Below are 19149 nucleotides of genomic sequence, written 5' to 3' on the forward strand. Positions count from 1 at the left end.
ACACATTTTCAGTCTGAAAGCAGGATTGCATGTCTTTTGTTCTCAAAACTTAATACGTGTGCTTACATTTTCATTTTGAAAGCAGGACTTCAAGTTTTTCTTCTCAAAACGTTTTAACATTTTTGTGTGGGAGAAAAATTCCCCCATACTAAACCACCTTGTCTGTCTTTATCAAAAGGGAGAATATTTAGCACATTCATGAGCATGACCATTTTCATACTGAAGAAGCGTAACGGTATAATGATTTGAAAGTTTATTTCAGTTTAAAATTGTATCATTAAATAAACCATCACCCTAATATCAGTGATTCTGCAATCAGAATTGGCCACTAAGCTGCCTATTCATGGTTGTAACTTGAGTCTGTAGGGCAGTCAAATTTATTCTGTTGCAAAACACAATATAATGAAGATAAAGACCTGGAGTAGTATCTTAAACTTACACTGTTTGAAAATAGTCAGACATATTATTCAGGCATCTAATGAGACCTGGGGGACATTAACTTATTTGTTTTTAAATCACATTAATTTCGAGATTTACAGTTTTATGTACGACTCGACCTTAACGCACCACGGAGTTTGAAAGCTGCCGTAAAACGCCGTGTAGAGGCGCATCCTGACGGGGGGCCGTGACTCTTCACAACACCGGGAAGTGAGTGGCGGTGACGCAGGGTGGAGGAAGGCGGCGCTCTCGCTGGGAACTGACTAGAGGAACGGAAAATGGCGGACCTCGAAGACGTTACGCTGGACGGGAGACCGCTCCAGTCCCTCCGTGTAGCGGACCTCAAAGCGGCTCTGGAGGAGAGGGGGCTGTCGAAAAGCGGACAGAAGAATGCTCTGATTAAAAGGCTTAAAGGGGTAAGGTTTGCAGCGAAGGCGCAGTGCCGCTGGTGAATCCCGAGCTAGCGTCAACGATGAGACGGGCTGATGCTCTCCGTAGAGGGCCGATAACTGAGTGCCGTTACTGCCGAGCGTAGTGGAGTTATTGAGGCTGAGCCCAGCTGTTAAACGTCTGCTTGTTCCGCATACTTGCGGTTCTGTCTGCACAGCCCTGCCGAACTTGAGGTGTGCGCCGTAGTTCGGCCAACTTATTAGCCAACGCTAAACTGTTTGTTGGTGTAAATGTTGTGCAGTTAGCCTGTTAGCTTCCCCTTGCTAACGCATTGAAATGAGCGCTGGCCTGAGCTGCTGGCTCGCTTCTGTGTCCACTGCGAAATAAACCCGGTTAGGGTGCTGGGGTGCGCTACCCGTGAGTCATGTTTGCGCCACTTTGTTTACATTTCGACATTTTCCGCCATGGAACTTGGCGTCAGTCTCTGTCTCTGTCCCGTCAAACACCGCGGTGTGTGTGTGTGTACAATGTGCCCGCTGAAATGCAGTAAATAATTAAATGGTACGCAAATGTCAGCGGCTAGCACCTTTGACTTTTTGTTTTTCCTCATTTGAATGTAATCAGCCCTTATTGACAACTACATATTTTATTATGTTTACTTTAGGGCTTTATATCACTTGTTGCTACATTATGTCATATTTTTTGCTAAGCATCTTATGGTTGCGAAGTTGTAAAAAATGCTTTCTGTCTTTGACATTTATCAGATGTTAGTTTGTTTGTATTTATTTGTGTTCATAATTAGGGTGAATAATACCCATTTCATTCATTTAGGTCTTACATTGTGCATGTGGTTCATTATTATAGTATCAAACAGCTCAATAATAATGGTTTTAATTAAGTTTTTGAAGTAACACCCAGTGTCGTTGTGAAAATTTGTCCATAGGTTGACAGTTGCCATATTTGTTTGGGTTGGGTCTCATTACTTAAACCCAGCTTACTTGCTTCTGATAATAGAATAGAATAGAAGTACTTTATTCATCCCAGCAGGGAAATTACTTCGCAGTTACAGCATAGAGACAAGACACAATAACAACTACCACTGAGCAGTAGTTATAGATAAAATAAAATATAAAATGCTATAAATTGTAAAAAAAATATGAAATGCTGTTAATATAAAAAGCAACTTAAGAGCAGTCCTTGCAAAGATAAAAAAAAAAAATGCAGATATGTATATGTAAATATATGTACAGCAAGTGTGCCATAGTACAGTTGTGCAAAATCGGACTGATTAGTGCAGAACAATGATTTAGCTTTTATTGTACAGTGAGATAAAACTGAGATAAGAAAACGTTAAACGTATCAGCAGGTTTTCTGGCTGCTTACTGCGCTTAGATTTATCAATAAAGACCAGCAGATTCCACATCAGGGGGAACAAAGAAGAGCATTTTTGCTTGCATGGCTTTTTAGAAAAGTTTTCACGTTTTGTCAAAATACAGCCAAAAAAAAAAAAAGCTCCAGATTTTTTGGAGGAATTATATGTGACATTCAAACACAAACCTGAGCATAGTTGTAAAGTGAAAGATAAATGATATTGTTATTGTTTAAAAAAAATAAATTATTTTACAAAATAAAAGAATATATTTGAAAAGTATTATGTGCATGTATGTGTATGAAACCCCTGAATAAAGGCTGTTTATCTAATTGATAGAGTCAACCAGGTTTAAACTGACTGAACTGAGCATTGTTTGGCTTATATTTAAAAAGCATTCTTGTTAGAAAAATAAAAAGCATAACAATACACATCAGTCTGAACACATTACCACATTACCACCACATTACCACATATCCAGTTTTCAGATTTAACTTTGTGAGGAAAAGAAAACCTCTTCATTTACTTAATTATCCACTAATTTAACTAGATTTGTCATGTAATATGCCTATAGGACTCATGAAAAAATGTGGCTTTTAATTTGGTTACATGGTAAGTAGTGAGATTTATTTTTTTCTCCTAGTTATATTCTATATGCTCATCCCTTTTATTAATCATTTACCTCCACAACAGGCTCTCATGCTGGAGAATTTGCAGAAGACCTCCACTCCACATGTCGGACTGCAGCCTAACTCCCAGGTAAATCTCAGAGGTGCTTTTATTGTCATTTCAAAGGCTGGGAGTCTTTTTAAGCGCCAATCTCTGATCTATAAATAACTGAATGTGTTTTAACACACTCCTCCTTTATATATCTGCTAAAAGTACATTCCGTTGCCCCTGCGGGATTGCGCTTGATCGTTTTTCATGTGTAATATCATATCTATATTTAGATTGGCGAGGAAATGAGCCAGAACAGTTTTATCAAGCAGTATCTGGCTAAGCAACAAGAGCTCCTGAGGCAGCGTCTGGAGAGAGAGGCTCGTGAAGCGTATGAAACGAACGGTGAGTGCTGTTAGAAATCCGTCCACTGCTATTATTTATGACTCGCCTCGTTGGTCTGTTAGAAAGTTTGTCATTCTCTGTTTGTGAGCAGAGCAAGAGGGCCACACACAGGTTAACAACAGTACATCGTGCCCTCCTCCTGCCCAGGTTAGTAAACTGCTTTGTTCTTTTCTTTTTTTTTTTGTTGATTATTTTTAATCATTCCTTTTCCCATTAAAGGCACTTGTTTTGGTTGTATGAGAAAACTTGTAGTGCCATGTACAGATATGCGCCTTGAATTCTTCCCATTTTGTGACGTTATGATCATAAACTGCAACGTAGGAGAGGGATTTTAGGATATACTACCACAAATTTGCACATAATGATGTAGACAAAAAAAGGAAAAATATATTTCAATAGAAAACTGAAAGATGCGGTGTCTGTTTATATTCAGCTCCCTTGAATCAGTACTTTGAATAACTAGCATTTTGGGGTGTTTGCACATCTAGATGCTGATATTTTTACCCATTGTTGCATTCAGATTGGCTTAAGCTAAAAAATAAAATACATTGAGAGTTTCTGGAAATAACAAACATGTCAAGGCTTGCCACATATGTCTTAATTGGAATTGGTCTGAATGTTGATCGGCTCATTCTCACACATGAACATGCTTTCATCTGAACCTCTACAGGGTATGTTCTGGTGTGTGCTGAGTTGTTCCGCTAGAACAGGAACCTCCACCCTCGTCTGAAGTTTTTTTTTTTTTTTTTTTTTTCGTAGTTCCTAACAGGTTTCTTCTGTATTAAAATCTGTGTCAATTTGATCAAATGTATACCAGTTTTCTTGTCTCTGCTGAAGGAAAGCGTCCATATAGGACAACAGCCCAGTGGGGAATGAGTGCTCAGATTGCTGTGCAGCGTTAATTTTCCATATTTCACTTTGCATGTTATCCAAAAACTAAAATTTTAGTTTCATCTGCGCATGTCATCTTTTTCCAGATGTTTGCTGTGTCTACTTATCTTGGGGCAAATGTTAAATAGGACCTCTTGTGGCTTTATTTTTTCCAGTCTTTCATGGGGGTCACATATGTGGATTAAATAAGTAATATCAGTCCTATTATCAGACTTTTCCATCTGAAATAGAGATAACAGGTCTATAGAGATAACGTTGACTTCTTGGTTGCTTCTGTGATCATTGCTCTCATTATACAGCCTGTTTATTTAGTTGGACGGCTATGTCTTGGTGCCGTATTCTTTGGATTTTCAGATGAGGGATTGAACTGTATAAAATGTTCAACTCTTGGGAAACTGTTTTATGACCTTAACTAGGATTTAAGCTTGTTCAAAACTTTCTTCCTGACCTGTCTGCCCTCTTAATTGCTCTTCTCTCTATTGTCAATTCCTACATCCCCCAGAATGCTGTGCAGTTCAGTGAATATTCTATATATTGCATATCCTATCCGACGTACTATCTATGGATATATATATCATAATAGTACATTGTTTGATTTATTGCCTATATCAAACCTTTGAGGCCTTTGCAGAACAGCTGGATTTATACTCAGATGAAGGCACAGAGATGACTTCTGTTCACTAACAAGGGAGTTTTGAAGGCAGACTGTTTCTCTGGTTTTTGTTTGGGGGTGTTACAGTAAAAGAGGTCTGACTGCATTTTAATGCCACAATCTCAGATTTTTGATTTGTTAAAAAAAAAGAAGGTTAAAATCATGTATAATTTACTTTACACGCCAGTTATTGATTAAATAAATAATAATTCAACTACGTCTGTGTAAATACCATTCTAGTCACTATATTTTTAAGAGGGGTTATCATAATTCATTTCATTGCTCTTCAGGAAGTCACACCAGCTGCTCAACATAAGCCCCCTGGGCCCTCGGATGGAGAGGGATTCTTTGGTTCGGTCAATGCAGGACAGGGGAACAGGAATCAGGAGGCAGACGTGTCCAGCCCCCCTGCTTCCGGCTCTATGACCATGCGAGCTCCTGCCTCAGAGCAGCGGTCAGAGCGAGGTTCTGCCTCCAGCGAAGTTGCAGGCGACAGCGACGACGACGACAGCGAGGAGGATGGCGACGACGATGAAGACTGGGGCAGCAGCGCCCCAAGAAGAAGCCTCCGAGAGCCGGCCAGAATGCCCGCGGCACGGTCCGGTGCAGCACGTCACCCGCAGCCCCAGCAGCAGCACATTCCCCCCCTTTTGTCTCCTCAGCTCCGGCAGCCAACACCTCCTCCTTCCCCACCTCCAGAGTTATCATTCCCCTTACCTGACACCCCCAAACAGAGCCCACCGAGTCCCCCTGTCGCCGCGGCAAGGCACTCGCCCAGCTCCTCCAGCTCCGGCTCTTCCAGCAGCGGCAGTCGCAGTAGCAGCCCAGAGCCGCAGAGAAGTGCCGACCGTAAACCCGGTCCGCTTACCCTTCTGGCACGTAAAATGGAGTCCGAGGGTGCCTTCTCTGGAGGAGGCTGGCATGGCCCTGATGGCGAAGGTGATAGGCAAGACAGCGGTTCACCTTCACCTATGGCTTTTCCTGGCAAAGGGCCTCTAGATGGTTTGGGGTCCGCCGGAGTGATTCCAGGCACACATTCAGCCCACATCCAACTATCTGGGGGTTTACGCAAAGTCGCTGTAGCGGAGGAAAGAGAGAGGGAGCGGGCGATTGAGATGGAAAGACAAGAAAAGCAAAGGCAACTTGAACGGGCAGCGGAGGAAGAACGACAAAGAGCCATCGCACTGGAACGGGAGAGAGAGAGGATTGAGCGCCAGCAAGCTTTAGAAAGAGAGGAGAGAGAAAGGCAAGAGAGGGAAGAAGCTTTGGCTAGAGAGAGGGAGGAACGAGAGAGGGCAATGGAGCTAGAACGGCAAAAAGAGCTTGAGAGACAGAGAGCTTTGGAGGAAGAACGTCTGATGAAAGAGAGGAAGGAGAAGGAGAAACGGGAGCGAGAGGAGATGGAGAGGGCAATGGAGCGAGAAAGAGCCAAGGAGAGAGAACGGCTAGAGAGAGAGAGAGCTCTGGAGGCTGAGCGAAGGGAGAAGGAAAGACTTGAGAGGGAAAGGGTAGAAAGAGAAAAAGCTCTGGAGAAGGAGAGATTGGAAAAAGAAAGAATTGAGAGAGAGCGAGCTCTGGAGAAGGAGAGATTGGAAAAAGAAAGAATCGAGAAAGAGAGAGCTCTGGAGAAGGAGAGATTGGAAAAAGAAAGGATAGAGAGAGAGAAAGCTCTGGAGCAGGAGCGATTAGAAAAAGAGAGGATAGAAAGAGAGAAAGCTCTAGAACAAAAACGATTGGAAAAAGAGAGGATAGAAAGAGAAAAAGCTCTAGAGCAGGAAAGATTAGAAAGAGAGAAAGCTCTAGAGCAGGAAAGATTAGAAAGAGAGAAAGCTCTAGAGCAGGAAAGATTAGAAAGAGAGAAAGCTCTAGAGCAAGAACGATTAGAAAGAGAGAAAGCTCTAGAGCAAGAACGATTAGAAAGAGAGAAAGCTCTAGAGCAAGAACGATTGGAAAAGAAAAGAATAGAAAGGGAGAAGGCTCTGGAGAAGGAAAGATTAGAAAAGAAAAGGATAGAGCGAGAGAAAGCTCTGGCACAGGAAAGATTGGAAAAGGAAAGAATAGAGCGTGAGAAAGCTGCCGAGTTGGAGAGGATTGAGAGAGAACAGGCCTTAGAGCAAGAAAGAATAGAAAAAGAAATATCTCTAGAGAAAGAAAAACTGGAAAAGAAGGAAAAAGAACAAATAAAACGAGAGCAAGCATTGGAGAGAGAAAAAAGAGAGAGGGAGAAAAAAGAGCAGGCTGAGAGAGAGGCAGCTCTGGAACGGGAGAGGACCGAGAAAGAGCGAGCTGAGAAAGAAAGGAAAGAACAGATTGAGAGAGAAAAGGCCTTAGAGTTGGAGAAACTAGAAAGAGCACAGGCCCTGGAGAAGGAGAAGGCCTTGGAGCAAGAACGAGCTCAGGAACGATTGGAGAAGCAGATGGTAGAGCAGCAGCAGAAGAAGGCACTGCATCAAGAAAAAGAGAGAGATGCCAACCTTCTTCCTCCAAGTGGTAGCAGTGCCCCAGAGCAAGAAAAATCCCATGCCCCTGTGGCCCAGAGTGAATCCCAGCCCTCAGACTCTGGTTCCACACCTCTTTCTCCGCAATCGTCGTCTAAGAAGTTTCGCTTCCTTAGGGACTCCCCAGCTCGACCTCAGTCCGGTTCTATTGTCATCAAGCGGCCTCGTACATTTTCTGACAGCCCCCAGCCTCGGGCATCCCCCGTCACTACACCGACTAGCGTTGGGGATCAAAGACCAGGAGGAACCTTGTCCTCCACCAACCAGGAAGACGCACAGATTCAGTCCAAGCAGGATGTTGGCGCGGTGTCCGTAGGCTCTACAGGGACTAGATCTGACGGACTGAACGCCAACCCCACTGCAGCCCACCTGGGTTCCAGAGAAGAAACATCTACGGTGGAGGCAACATTGCCAAAGGCCGAAGAGTCTGTTGAGGGGAAGGATGAAAGGAAAGACTCTTCAATTTCTGAGGATAAAAGTGGCAGAGAGGCAAAGAAAGAAGAGAAAAAAGCAAGACGAAGATCATCGTCAAACGATTCCTCTTCCGCAGATTCAGACTCTGGGTCTTCGTCTTCTCGATCATCCAGTTCATCCTCATCTTCTCAAGATAAAGCGGTCTCCACCTCCAGGAATAGACAGGTAAGCCTTACAAACTCCCAATTTGTCCTTTTTGGACAGATAAATTATGTGTGAAATAAGAATTTACATATAGTATGAATACTTGGCTATTGGGCATGACCCAGTGTTATGTTCTCACAGTGTGATGGTACTGTCAACAGGACAGCAATGAGTGTTTCACATCGCTGTGCAGGGATTTAGACCTACTCTTCTTTGCAGACATGAACACCTCTGAGCGTTGTTTTAAACATGCCAGACGCATAGAGGGCAGTGTAGCGCAAACCTAAAACCTGATGTCAGTCAATCCAATTGCTTCAAAGTTACACACCTCTCATTAAAGAAGTTCCACATTTGGCTTGTTGAGATGTTTTTTCCCCATGGATTGGGTTTATGCCCAGCCTCTTACTTAGTTGAGGCCAGTGTGGTCTGCAGTTTCTGGGATGTTCTGGGTTCTTTTGTGAATGAACCTTTGGGGTAATTTAGGTAGGATGGTTTGTTTCTCCCCTTCATTTTTAGAAATGGTTTTGTAATACTTTTCCAACTGATGTAAATTTCAGTTGCCTTTTTCCTTCTAATAAATAAAATGAACAGGAAAAAAAAATCTCCTTTTTTCACTTAGTATAGTTTAAAAATGTATAAACTCTTGTAACCCAGGGGCGTAACAAAAATCTGAAGAAGTCCAAATAATTTTTCACGTCGTATACTTCTTACAAAAAGGATAAAGATGTATTTTGTCAATTCTATATGAATTATTTTTCAACTCTTTTACTTTTTATTACAGGAGGGGAAACATGAAAGAGGCTCATCACCGCTGCCGATGGAGGCAGCTGAGTCTCAATCTGACGATTCAAAGGAGCGCCCAAAGGCCTCCCGTCCTGAAAAAGAGCTGCCTGTAGACAGGATTAACACCACAGATGGAGACATTCACACTATGGTCAGTAGCATAATGAACCTTTATTTATTACACTTGCTTTTTAAAATAACCCTTTATCTACTTGAGGGAACACTGGAAATATTGTATTTTGTTCCTGCTGAGTGGAAAGTGATGTAATCTGTCTGTCGTTTCTGTCTTTCTTTCCATCTTTGCATTCCTTTTTTGTGTAAACTTTATTAATTATAATTTGGGATGAAATCTTCCCCTTTCCCATTTAGGAAGCTTCACTTTGAGAATGCAGTTTCATTTTAAAAAATATATTTTCTGCCTTTTTTAAATTACCAGAAACAAACAGATGCAAACAGAAAGAGAAAACACAGCAGGATGGAAGAAGAAGAAGAAGAGGAACAACAAAGGTCTGTTTAGCTGCTCTGGTTTTATAAGACATCGCTACATCTGTTCCCACGCTAAAAACGAGTTTTATCTGTGTCACCTTGAGCTTCCCCGGCTTCATTTTGGTGGATCAGACACAACTAGCAGAAGCACCTTATCATGTCTCGCTTTAAAATATAATAGTTCAGCTTTTAAAATCCCCAACAGCTGCTTATCTGAATTTGACACAGGCATTTTACGAGGTCTGCATGAGAATAAGTATGTGATTTGTATTTCTAACCTTTATGCAGGCAGGAGAAAGATCCTTCCACGGCGGATCCAGAAAAGTCCTCAGAGTCCAGTGAGGAGGTAAGAGACCAATGGATGGATGGCAAAACTGTCAACAAATGAACACATACCACTGTAAATTTTTTTTACAATTAGATACACAGATGTGCTTTGTGCTCAATTTTATTGATCAGTTTATTCGTTGGTTTAATTACAATGTTAAAATGGAACATTTTTCTGGAAAAATGTTTCTGGAACAAGATGTTTTCTTTCTTTGGTTGACATTCAAACTCCAGCTGATTGCTGTTATTGCACCTCCAGCTATTCCACTGGCCTAAAGAGTCAAAAAAATTGAACAAAATTGAACTCCAAAAGAGCGGAGACTGCCTTGTACTCATCAAGATTGCCTTCCGGAGCTATTAACTGGATCACAGCTTTCAAAGAACAGGACAGCAGCTTCTTGATGATCCCGGTTTCATCTTGCGCTGCTTTGTTTTTCCGATCAGTATGAGAAACACAAACAACTCTGTGTATCTCTCAGATATTTTCTCTACAGACTGAACCTGCGGCAACTTTAAAGTTGCTTGGATTTTGTTTCATCTTTGAAACCACTAATGTTTTCTCTGGATTGCGTTTAGCTGAACTTTTATTGTTTGTTTTTTTTCCATTTAAACTGAAGAACAACTTGCTGCTTAATGTGGCTGCAGAGAACTGAACATTTAAAGCATGCGTCTGGTTCTGATCGTGATCCTTCCTGCTATTGGTGACGCATCAGAAGGACTCATGAAAACACACATTTCAGGGCCCTGAACCTAGAAGATAGTTACACTTGTGCTTCACATTTCAGTCTCAACATCTCAGCCACCACTGATTGGACCCTTGTTGTCCAATCAGACAACAAGGGTCCAGTTGTGATTGGGCCATTTCTATTCCAGTAAAGATCAGGTTGCAGTGACTCCAAGGATTAAGTGGATCTCAGTCGGTGTCAAAATTAGTAGTTATTTTGAATTTTGGTTGTAATGTTGGCGAGAGAATCGACTGTGAAAAGGTTTTTCTTTAAATTTATTTTTAAATTTTGATCATGTCTACTGTCGTGAAAATATTCAGACCAGGGTGGCAAGTTATCGATTAATGAGGTAATCTAAAATTTATTGATTTTATCAGTGGGCCCATGATTAAATCATAAGCAACCATTTTCTTTAAAATCCAAGTTTTCTCTTGTGTCAAGAGGGCTGACCATCTTCCCATAACATAAAGGGCCACCATTTTTTTAATATTGTGAATTTTAAAAAATCTACTCTGAATAAACAGAAAATCGGGGGTTTTCTCACATTGTTGAACTTGGACACTAAAAAACTATATCAGGACAGGAACTGTGAAACCTTAATAACCAATGAACAGAGATATTCATACTGTATTGTCTGTGGTTGCTCTTGAAGGAATATTTTAAAAATCGCTTCATGAAGTGGATTAACTCACGACAGCCTTCAAAATCAGTCTTGTTTAATAATAGCATTTTGTTTTTTCCCCATCATGTTACAATTTTATCTGTTATGCTCTCACTCCCTGCCCTGTCGTATCATCGCCTTCATAGCAAGTCGGCCATTTTTGGTTGAGAAGTTGACGCTGCTCCATCATGCAGCTCTGCTGAATGAGCGATATTAAGGTTATAACTTAAGGAGTGTTTGTATTTGAAAACAAAACAGCATAAAATGCATTTTGCATCCCACACCGGACTGTGTTTTCTTGGGGGCTGGAATTGCCTCCACCACCATTTTTATTCCTGTAATCAGCTGGCTCCAGGGGACCAGCGGGGCCCTCTGCTGGGTGGGGGCCAAACTACAACACTGAAAGAAGGCTTATTCAAAGCGGACATTATTTAGGTAATCGATTGGAACTCTTGTTAATCGAATAAGCCATTGATCGACAGTTAATTGTAAGTCGATTAACTGTTTGCAACCCTAACTGGGACACATTAATAAATCACTGGTGTTGTGATTGGACACTTTAGCTTTCTCAATTGAATTATTTATATTTATATATATATATATGACAGCCATCATTTGCAAGGAATTTGAAAACATCCTTGCAGAGCAGTTTCTGTCGTTTATCTGTTTAGTCCTTACTTTTACCCTCATACTTGCTGCTTTTTCTTCCCCCCAACCTGATCTTTGCCGCTGCTCTCCATGTATACTGCTCATTTCTCACCTTTCCCATTTAATTTGGGTTGTTTTTCTTATATAGTGTTTTTGTTTTGTTGTTGTTTTTCAGACACCGAAGGCTTTCTCCGGACGCAAGATCTACCTTGGTAGTGAGTACATTCCTGGACTTCTAAGCTCTCATTTGTGACACAGCTGAGGAATGAGAGCTGGGTTTAGTTTCTTTCTTCCTAATAAGTTACATTGCTTGAATAATTTGTAAAGTGTTTTATATAAAACAATATAAACTCTGAACTGCACATACTACCTCAATGAAACCAATGTTTATCTTTGGCATCTTGCTTATATCTCTGAATATCTTGACGCACCAGGCAGCAAACAATCTCCAGGCAACGCAGAGGCCGAACATGAGTCGGGGGCCGTGGCAGGTCGCAAGAGGAGGTGGGGCTCCAGCACAGCCGTCACTGCCAAAAAACCTTCCATCAGCATCACCACTGAATCACTCAAGGTATTTGCTGTATTTTGTGTAAGGTTTTTCTATTAATAATAGTGTGCAGCCTTGCAAAAGTTGACACATTTTGTTATAATCTCAAACTTTATCGCATTTCATGTAAAGTAGGGGATAATTGTAAAGTGGAAGTGAAATCATTCATGGTTTTCAATTTTGCTTTGGAAATGTGGTGTGCATTTGTATTTGATGCCCCTAAATAAAATCTAGTGAAACTAGTTACCTTCAAAAGCCACTTGAGTATTAAATATATTTAATGACGTATTGGTGCAGTTTGTTGAAAAGCCTTGACTTAAAACGCCTAATTCCAACTAGGTGTTTTCTAAATTTGGAAAATGTTTAATTTCTCTGTAACTCCTTGGAAGTGCTTTATATTCAAACTAAATTTTGTAATAAAATGCAGTCTAACATTTGATTTAAAGCCTAAATTTAGAAAGAGTTACTTACAGTTGAAGCCCGATATTTTCATACAAAGACACATTTTGTCTCACCGTCTGAAGTTACATCAGACTAAACCTCTCTTGTTTTAGTTCTGTTACAATTACACAAATTATTTCTATTTCCTAAATGTCACAAATCTTTGAGCACATTTTTTTAGAGATTTTGTTTGTCACTTTCTCTGTATATTGTTTTTAAGCATTTAATTTGTGCAGGAGGGTAATTTGCCTTAGTGTGATTTGTTTGGATTGTTTCAGTGTAATGAATATTTATTATTCCTGATGACTCAATGACTTCTTGATCTAGGTAATTGAAATAAAGCTTGCCGTAAATTTTATACGTTAAGTAACATTATTAAAAACATTTTTTTAGTGTTTTGATCCGTTACCAGTTAGACATATAAGGTGTGTGAGAGAGAGAGACATTTCAAAGCATAAAATTTAGTCATATTCTGGTTTACCCTGACCTTGTTGTAGTATTCTCATGTAGAATACTACCACGAGACATTTTTAATAACTGTAATAAACTATGCCATCCAACCAAAGCTGCTTTTTTTAAAAAAAAAAAGTTTCAAACTTACCTTGAAATTGCCTAACTTTCACTGTGGCAAAAGTGTACGAACCCTGAATCTGAAATATATTAAACTTGATCAAATTTGCTCATATAACAACCCTCAGCTGTTGTAAAAACTGCCTCTACACAAAAAAACAACAAAAGACCAATAACTGTGCTTCCCCCTTGGTTATCGTTAGTCCCTGATCCCAGACATCAGGCCGCCTGTAGGCCAGGAGGCTGTAGTGGACCTACATCCCGAAGAAGCCGCTCTGTCTGGGACCGAGGATGAAGAGCGGGAGCGCTCCGACCAGGACCTTCAGATCCGACGCACCGTCACGCAGGTTATTCTGCAGCTCTTACCTTTTTAAAAAAGGTGACCAGGAACGAGTCCATTCACGTTGCGCCGCTGACCTCTGCTCTCCGCTCCGTTTTCAGGTGGTGCCCGTCGAGAGCCAAGAGAACGGACAAAAAGAGGCAAAGAGAATGAGGCGGGAAGACTTTGAGGAAGACGATTCTCAGGTAGAAGGGGAAAGCGTAGCGGCCCACGAGGAGCAGATGGACACGTCTCTCCCAGCAACTGCGGAAACCCAGTCGCCAACACTAGCAAGCCAAGATACTGAAACCAACACTGGTACAATAAGAAAGCCGCGTCTAAAAGCTATCCAAAGCTAAAAAGTTTAAACTTATGTTTTCTTTTTATTTATTGAAAAGATTAAACTGTGGGGTTCATAACATTTTTCCAGTGACACCCAGCGACACCCTCATTCGTCGCTCCATCAGCCAGCAGAAAACGGGCGTTTCCATCACCATCGACGACCCGGTCCGCACAGCCAGGCAGCCCTCACCGCCTCGAGGCCAAGTCTCCAGCATCGTTCACATCTGGAACCTGGTGAGAGAACACTCCTGGCAGATTAAAACTGATACTTGCAGCTATTTTAGGAAGCAGATCCAAAGTAGGTTTATTCCAGCAGGTGGCGATCACGGTCTGCTGTGTCAGCTGCCTGTTTGTTGAAAAATGAGCAGTTTTGAAAAGTGTGAAATTAGATTATTTTCAACATTTAGACAAGAATGGGGGGAGAGAGGGCGAACTTATATTTTATCTCTTATTGTATCTTATAAAAGAAAAGAAATGAGTTTCTGGAAAATTGAATCATCATTCTACGGTTTATCCTTAGATGATGACCTTCGCTGATTTGTCACGTCCCAATTTAAGATTAAAGATTTTAAGATCTTTAACAGTTATAACAGATTTAAATGAATGTAAAATATTTTCTAAAATAATATTAATAACTGTTATAAATGATATTACATAATAATAAACTGAAACGGTCTTTTAGTTCATTTTTATTGTTTTTATCTCCAAAGATCAGTGCTGGAAAAGTTTGAAAACTTACCTTGAAAGTGCTTGAAACGTTCTCAGATTTTACAGTAATCCTCACCACGCTAGTAAAATAACGTTTTGGGACATTTCCAGTTTGAACGTTTATTGCGTAATGTTTTTATTTTTTGGTCATAAGCATTGTGTAACATTTTCTCCAGGTAAGGCCGTTCACCCTCGGCCAGCTGAAGGAGCTGCTGAGCAGAACTGGCACTCTGGTGGAGGACGGATTCTGGATCGATAAAATCAAGTCCCACTGTTATGTCACTGTAAGTTTTCACCCATATTTGTTTTCATCCTGCACATATTGAGCCCGATTGTGGTTCTTGAAAGTTTTATTGTTTTTTGGGGGTTTTTTTCTGAATCTTTCTCCGTAGTACTCGAGTACTGAGGAGGCGGTCGCTACCCGGGCAGCTCTTCATGGAGTGAAATGGCCTCAGAGCAACCCGAAGGTTCTCAGAGTAGACTTCTGCCAGCAGGATGAGGTAAGAGTCGATTTAGTCGGTGTTTTTGGGTTGCAGTGACTGAGTTTCCATTAATCAATTGGAATTACGAAAATAAATTTGCTTGGTGGAAACACGGCAATTTCGAAAAACGTTTTGGCCTACGGTGGTTTTCGGTATCGAAATTGGCCAAGTTTGCAAACCTGCAAAGGCAAAATGTTTTCTTCGCGTCACACGAGTCGTGATCAACAATCGGATGTTACTACTGGCAGAATAGATGAAGGAGACGACAGGAAGTGGTAGGAGGATGATGGCACTGCATAATTTTTTAAACATTTTTAGCACCAAACTTATTCACATGTGATTTTAATTGCGTTTCTTTCTCAACGGAAGCAACGCAATTTTGAAATTATGTTTTTTTCACTGTTGGAAAAATATCGACAAAATCTTCAGCACATTTGTAATTGAAGCATGTCTCTCCACTTCGTAGTTGGACTACCAGAAAAACTCCTCGGGAGCAGGCGACAGACCTGGAGGAGGAGAGGACACGGGACCCGCCGCCCCGGGACGTGGACGGACGTCGGGCCTGCCGTCGCTTCTCCCCGAGCGGGACCAGTGGGCGGAGCGCGAGCGGGAGATGGAGCGCAGAGAGCGGGCACGGGCGGAGCGAGAGTGGGACCGAGACAAGGTGAAAGAGTTTGGGAAACCCGGAGAGGTGAGGGAGGGCGGCCCGCGGAGATCTCAGTCCAGAGAGAAACGGCGAAAAGAGAGGGGGAAGAGCAAGGAGAAGAAGATGGAAAAGAAAGGTGAGAGAGGACGGCTCATGTTAGATCCTTCAGCCTGTACACGGTGTGGTTGATGATAAATTCTTGTTGACCTTCTGTTGTTCTTTTTCTCTCAAAATAGCCGAGGATCCTCCTGCAAAGCTGCTGGACGACTTGTTCCGCAAAACTAAAGCGGTTCCCTGCATTTACTGGCTGCCCCTCACAGAGGAGCAGGTGAGAGACGCACCACAGCTTTCACACTGATTTTAAACGGTTTTTTTCTTTTTGTTGCATTACAAACACAACCTTTAACGTATTTTGTTTGAATGAACATAACAATTGCAAAGTTTAAGCAGAAAGATTTTTTATTTTTTTATTTTTATTACAACAATTTGAAAAATATGGCATTCCGATATTCCATAATCAAACTCAGCCAATTGCTTTCTTTCTTGATCTGTTAACACATAATAAATCCACTGCGAAAACACAAACTGACCAAGTATTTTTGGTCCAGTTTTTAAGAACATGTGAATTAAGACAAAACTAACTTTCCAGCAAGATATAGGAGCTTTTTTAAGTAAATAATTCCTTAATATTGATTTTTTTTAAAAGTACTATTTCCACTGACAGATCATACTTTCAACAAGATATTTTTCCCATAAGTGAAATAATCTGCCAGTCGAACTAATACTTTTTAAAAAAATCAATGCTAAGGAATTATTGATTTAAATTAAATTACTTGTAAGTTAATTTTGTCTTATTTCAAATGTATTAAGATGTTTCCTCTAGAAACTGGACTAAACATACTTTGTATGATTCTGTGTTTTTGCAGTGAAGTTACAGTTTAGTCTTTAGCTTTGTTGTAAGACTCAGATAATTGACTCGTTGAGTATACTTGGAAAATAAACGTCCAATTCTTTTTCTCTTATTTTTTTCATCTTTGCTTTTGTTAGTGCTACTATCACATATTAACTTATTAAAGGATACATTTCTCACACTAAACTTGTCCTTTAAAGGAGATTTTAGAACAAAATGTTCTGGACTTTTTCCAGTGCTTGTCAGTAAAAATAAACAGTAACTATGGGAAAGTTAATATTTTAAGGTGTATATTTCTAATTGAACGTTTCATGACTTCTCATGTCACTTTACTGAGAAAAACTTATCTCATAATGAAACATTTTTTCATCTTTTTTTTCTTTCCTCAATTTAGTTTCTTCAGCGAGAAGCGGCTCGAGTGGAAGAGGTAAAGGAGCGCGAGGAACGGCGGAAAGAGCGCGAGAAAAGACGAAAAGAGGAAGTAGAGGAGGAGGAGAAGAAAAAGGAGGAAGAGCGCAAGGAGAGAACGAAAGCCGCGGGCACCTCCGCCGGAAACCGGAGCGAGGGTGAGGACAAGAACCGAGAGCGGGAGAGGGACAGAGACCGAGGTCGAGACAGAGACCGGGACAGGGAGAGGGACAGAGACAGGGAGAGGGAGAACGACAAACGCAGGGACGGGTACCGTAGATCTGGGGGCGGCGGAGCGGGATCGAGCCGGCGCTCGCGCAGCCGGAGCGAACCAAGAGACAGGAGGCGCTGACGGGACTGCCATGGAGACCGCCGCTCCTGCATTTGCCTTTCACTACATGTACTTTGTTACAACAAAGACCCAACAGAGGACCAACTGATGTCATTTCCCATCTCTCAAAGCGTCACTTTTTTTTTTAAAGCACGTCTAAGGCCACAGTCATGCTTACGGAGAACGTGATGTTTTGCAGTGTTGTTTTCAATCCGGTTGAGGTTTCAGATCATTTCCTTTATGCCTTCGCTGATGTTTTCTTTCAGTTTTTCATCCTGATCGCGCAGCAGAACGGCACACTGGACAATTTCTAACTACTACAAAGTCCACTTTTTCTTCAGTCTAGATACTGATTATACTTTTTTTTTTAAGCAGCAGTTGACTCCTCTGGGTTTCTTTTCTTTTCTGGCTTTTTTTTTTGTTGCCAGTTCTGCCTGAAGAGAAAATTTGTTGGTCTGCTCATTTGCTCGCAGAAATCAGAAAATATCAGAAAAATCCCTGTTTGGCATTTTGTACAGACTTAAAATATCTGCAAAATCAAGTCTTTAAATAAGGCAGCTCTGGATTATTTTTGACTTAGTGTAAAAACTACTAAGACAATGCAGTGTTCCTGTTTCTCTGATGAGATGAGATCATTCTCTGTGGGAGAGAATCCGTCACGACTAACATGAGCTCGGATTATGTCCTCATTGAACCTCTTTCCATCTTTTCCTCCTCCCATCCAGTTCTCCTGTCAATACAGGCCTGAGAGAGGAGATTGCATTATATGTTTTCCCACCAATGGTTTTAATATTGTTTTTTTTTTTTTAATCATTATTTTATCATTTTAGTACAAAGATTTCATTTTGTTTTTAATTCTTTAAGTACGCCTATCAGTGGTGAATGTATAAATAATAAAAAAAATTGAAGTTTGAAATTATTGTCAATTTTTGTTCGGAGTAGATGAGGACCCCCCCCCCCCCCCCCCCCCCGTTTTTTTACAGATGAGGAATTTCTCATGTCTGATTTATTCAGATTTTGGTTTTTTATATCACACATCAAACTAGTTTTCGTATCACACAGAGATAATCAGAGTAAGTAAGAAAATAGTTTTATAGTTATGGTTTTATTCATTAAAACCATAACTATAACCATAAACCTAATAACTCAATTTTTAGTTTTGATAACCATAACCCCGGGTAATCACTGAGTGTCTACTAAGCAAGCCTCGCTATGACGAGCGATGTTTGGTGAAAGAAGGTTGTGTTGGCATCAGCTAAATGCTTTAGCTGTTTCTAAGTAAAGGCCCAATATAACAGTTTGACTGCTTTGTTTCCCCATCAAATGTGATGTGATTTACACATTGTTTTTGGAAAGACATGAGCGCATATTCTGAAAGATTCTCAGTGATCTCTGAGTTCATATCTTAGCCTAAATATTTCTGCCTAAGAGTCCTAGAGGGACCTTACCAAGCTCCGCCCACAACCGACCCACGTGACCGCAAGTCTCACAAACAGCCTCGCGGCGCTTTGTTTCTATGTAAACATGACTGATTAGTGCATCATTTCTACCGGATTTTCACAATATATCAGCTACTACAATGGGCAGAGGAACTAACAAGTTCATGCCATCATCTGGGAGGAGGTTACTGGTTTCTCAGTCACAAGCTGGTTGCAAACCTGAGGCCAGCAGGTGTCAGTCAGTTATGGTAGATCTGAAATTTGGTTTGATGACGTCAATATGAGAAGCTACAGACTGATAGGAGGAACCAAAGAGCTCTGTAAAGGTAAAGGCAAATCTTCTGAAGTTGGGGTATAATTAATTTAATTTCACATAATTACCACGGTAGAAGCCATTTGTTTGTTAAAATTTTATTAAATATATTTGTTCTATTTGATGTTTGTTGTGAATGACGTAA

General features: G+C 40.9%; 1 protein-coding gene across 2 annotated transcripts; it reads left to right on the forward strand.

Annotated features, from left to right (window-relative positions):
• Window positions 1-654: 654 nt before the first annotated feature.
• Window positions 655-18168, forward strand: acin1a (apoptotic chromatin condensation inducer 1a). 2 transcript variants are annotated; one of them, XM_032565331.1, is made up of 19 exons: window positions 656-854; window positions 2891-2956; window positions 3148-3259; window positions 3351-3406; window positions 5093-6517; window positions 6728-7939; window positions 8700-8852; window positions 9138-9208; window positions 9476-9533; window positions 11724-11763; window positions 11983-12119; window positions 13310-13453; window positions 13548-13743; window positions 13856-14001; window positions 14652-14759; window positions 14868-14975; window positions 15424-15739; window positions 15840-15931; window positions 16908-18168. In XM_032565331.1, the coding sequence occupies exons 1-19, from the start codon at window positions 717-719 to the stop codon at window positions 17271-17273; spliced, it is 4944 nt and encodes a 1647-aa protein (XP_032421222.1). In that variant the 5' UTR covers window positions 656-716; the 3' UTR covers window positions 17274-18168. The 2 variants fall into 2 exon arrangements, with proteins under 2 accessions (XP_032421221.1, XP_032421222.1); XM_032565330.1 differs by having other exon boundaries at window positions 655-854; window positions 5093-7939.
• Window positions 18169-19149: the final 981 nt, after the last annotated feature.

Source organism: Xiphophorus hellerii, chromosome 6 (assembly GCF_003331165.1).
Source record: "Xiphophorus hellerii strain 12219 chromosome 6, Xiphophorus_hellerii-4.1, whole genome shotgun sequence".
In the NCBI taxonomy this organism is placed as follows: domain Eukaryota; kingdom Metazoa; phylum Chordata; class Actinopteri; order Cyprinodontiformes; family Poeciliidae; genus Xiphophorus; species Xiphophorus hellerii.

What these genes read in the sequence shown, in the direction of transcription:
- acin1a (XM_032565330.1), top strand. Translation starts at nt 717, where the DNA reads ATGGCGGACCTCGAAGACGTTACGCTGGACGGGAGACCGCTCCAGTCC. An exon ending in CGTGCCCTCCTCCTGCCCAG is followed by an intron (nt 3,407 to 5,092) that starts GTTAGTAAACTG and finishes ATTGCTCTTCAG; the next exon opens with GAAGTCACACCAGCTGCTCA. An exon ending in ACGCAAGATCTACCTTGGTA is followed by an intron (nt 11,764 to 11,982) that starts GTGAGTACATTC and finishes TTGACGCACCAG; the next exon opens with GCAGCAAACAATCTCCAGGC.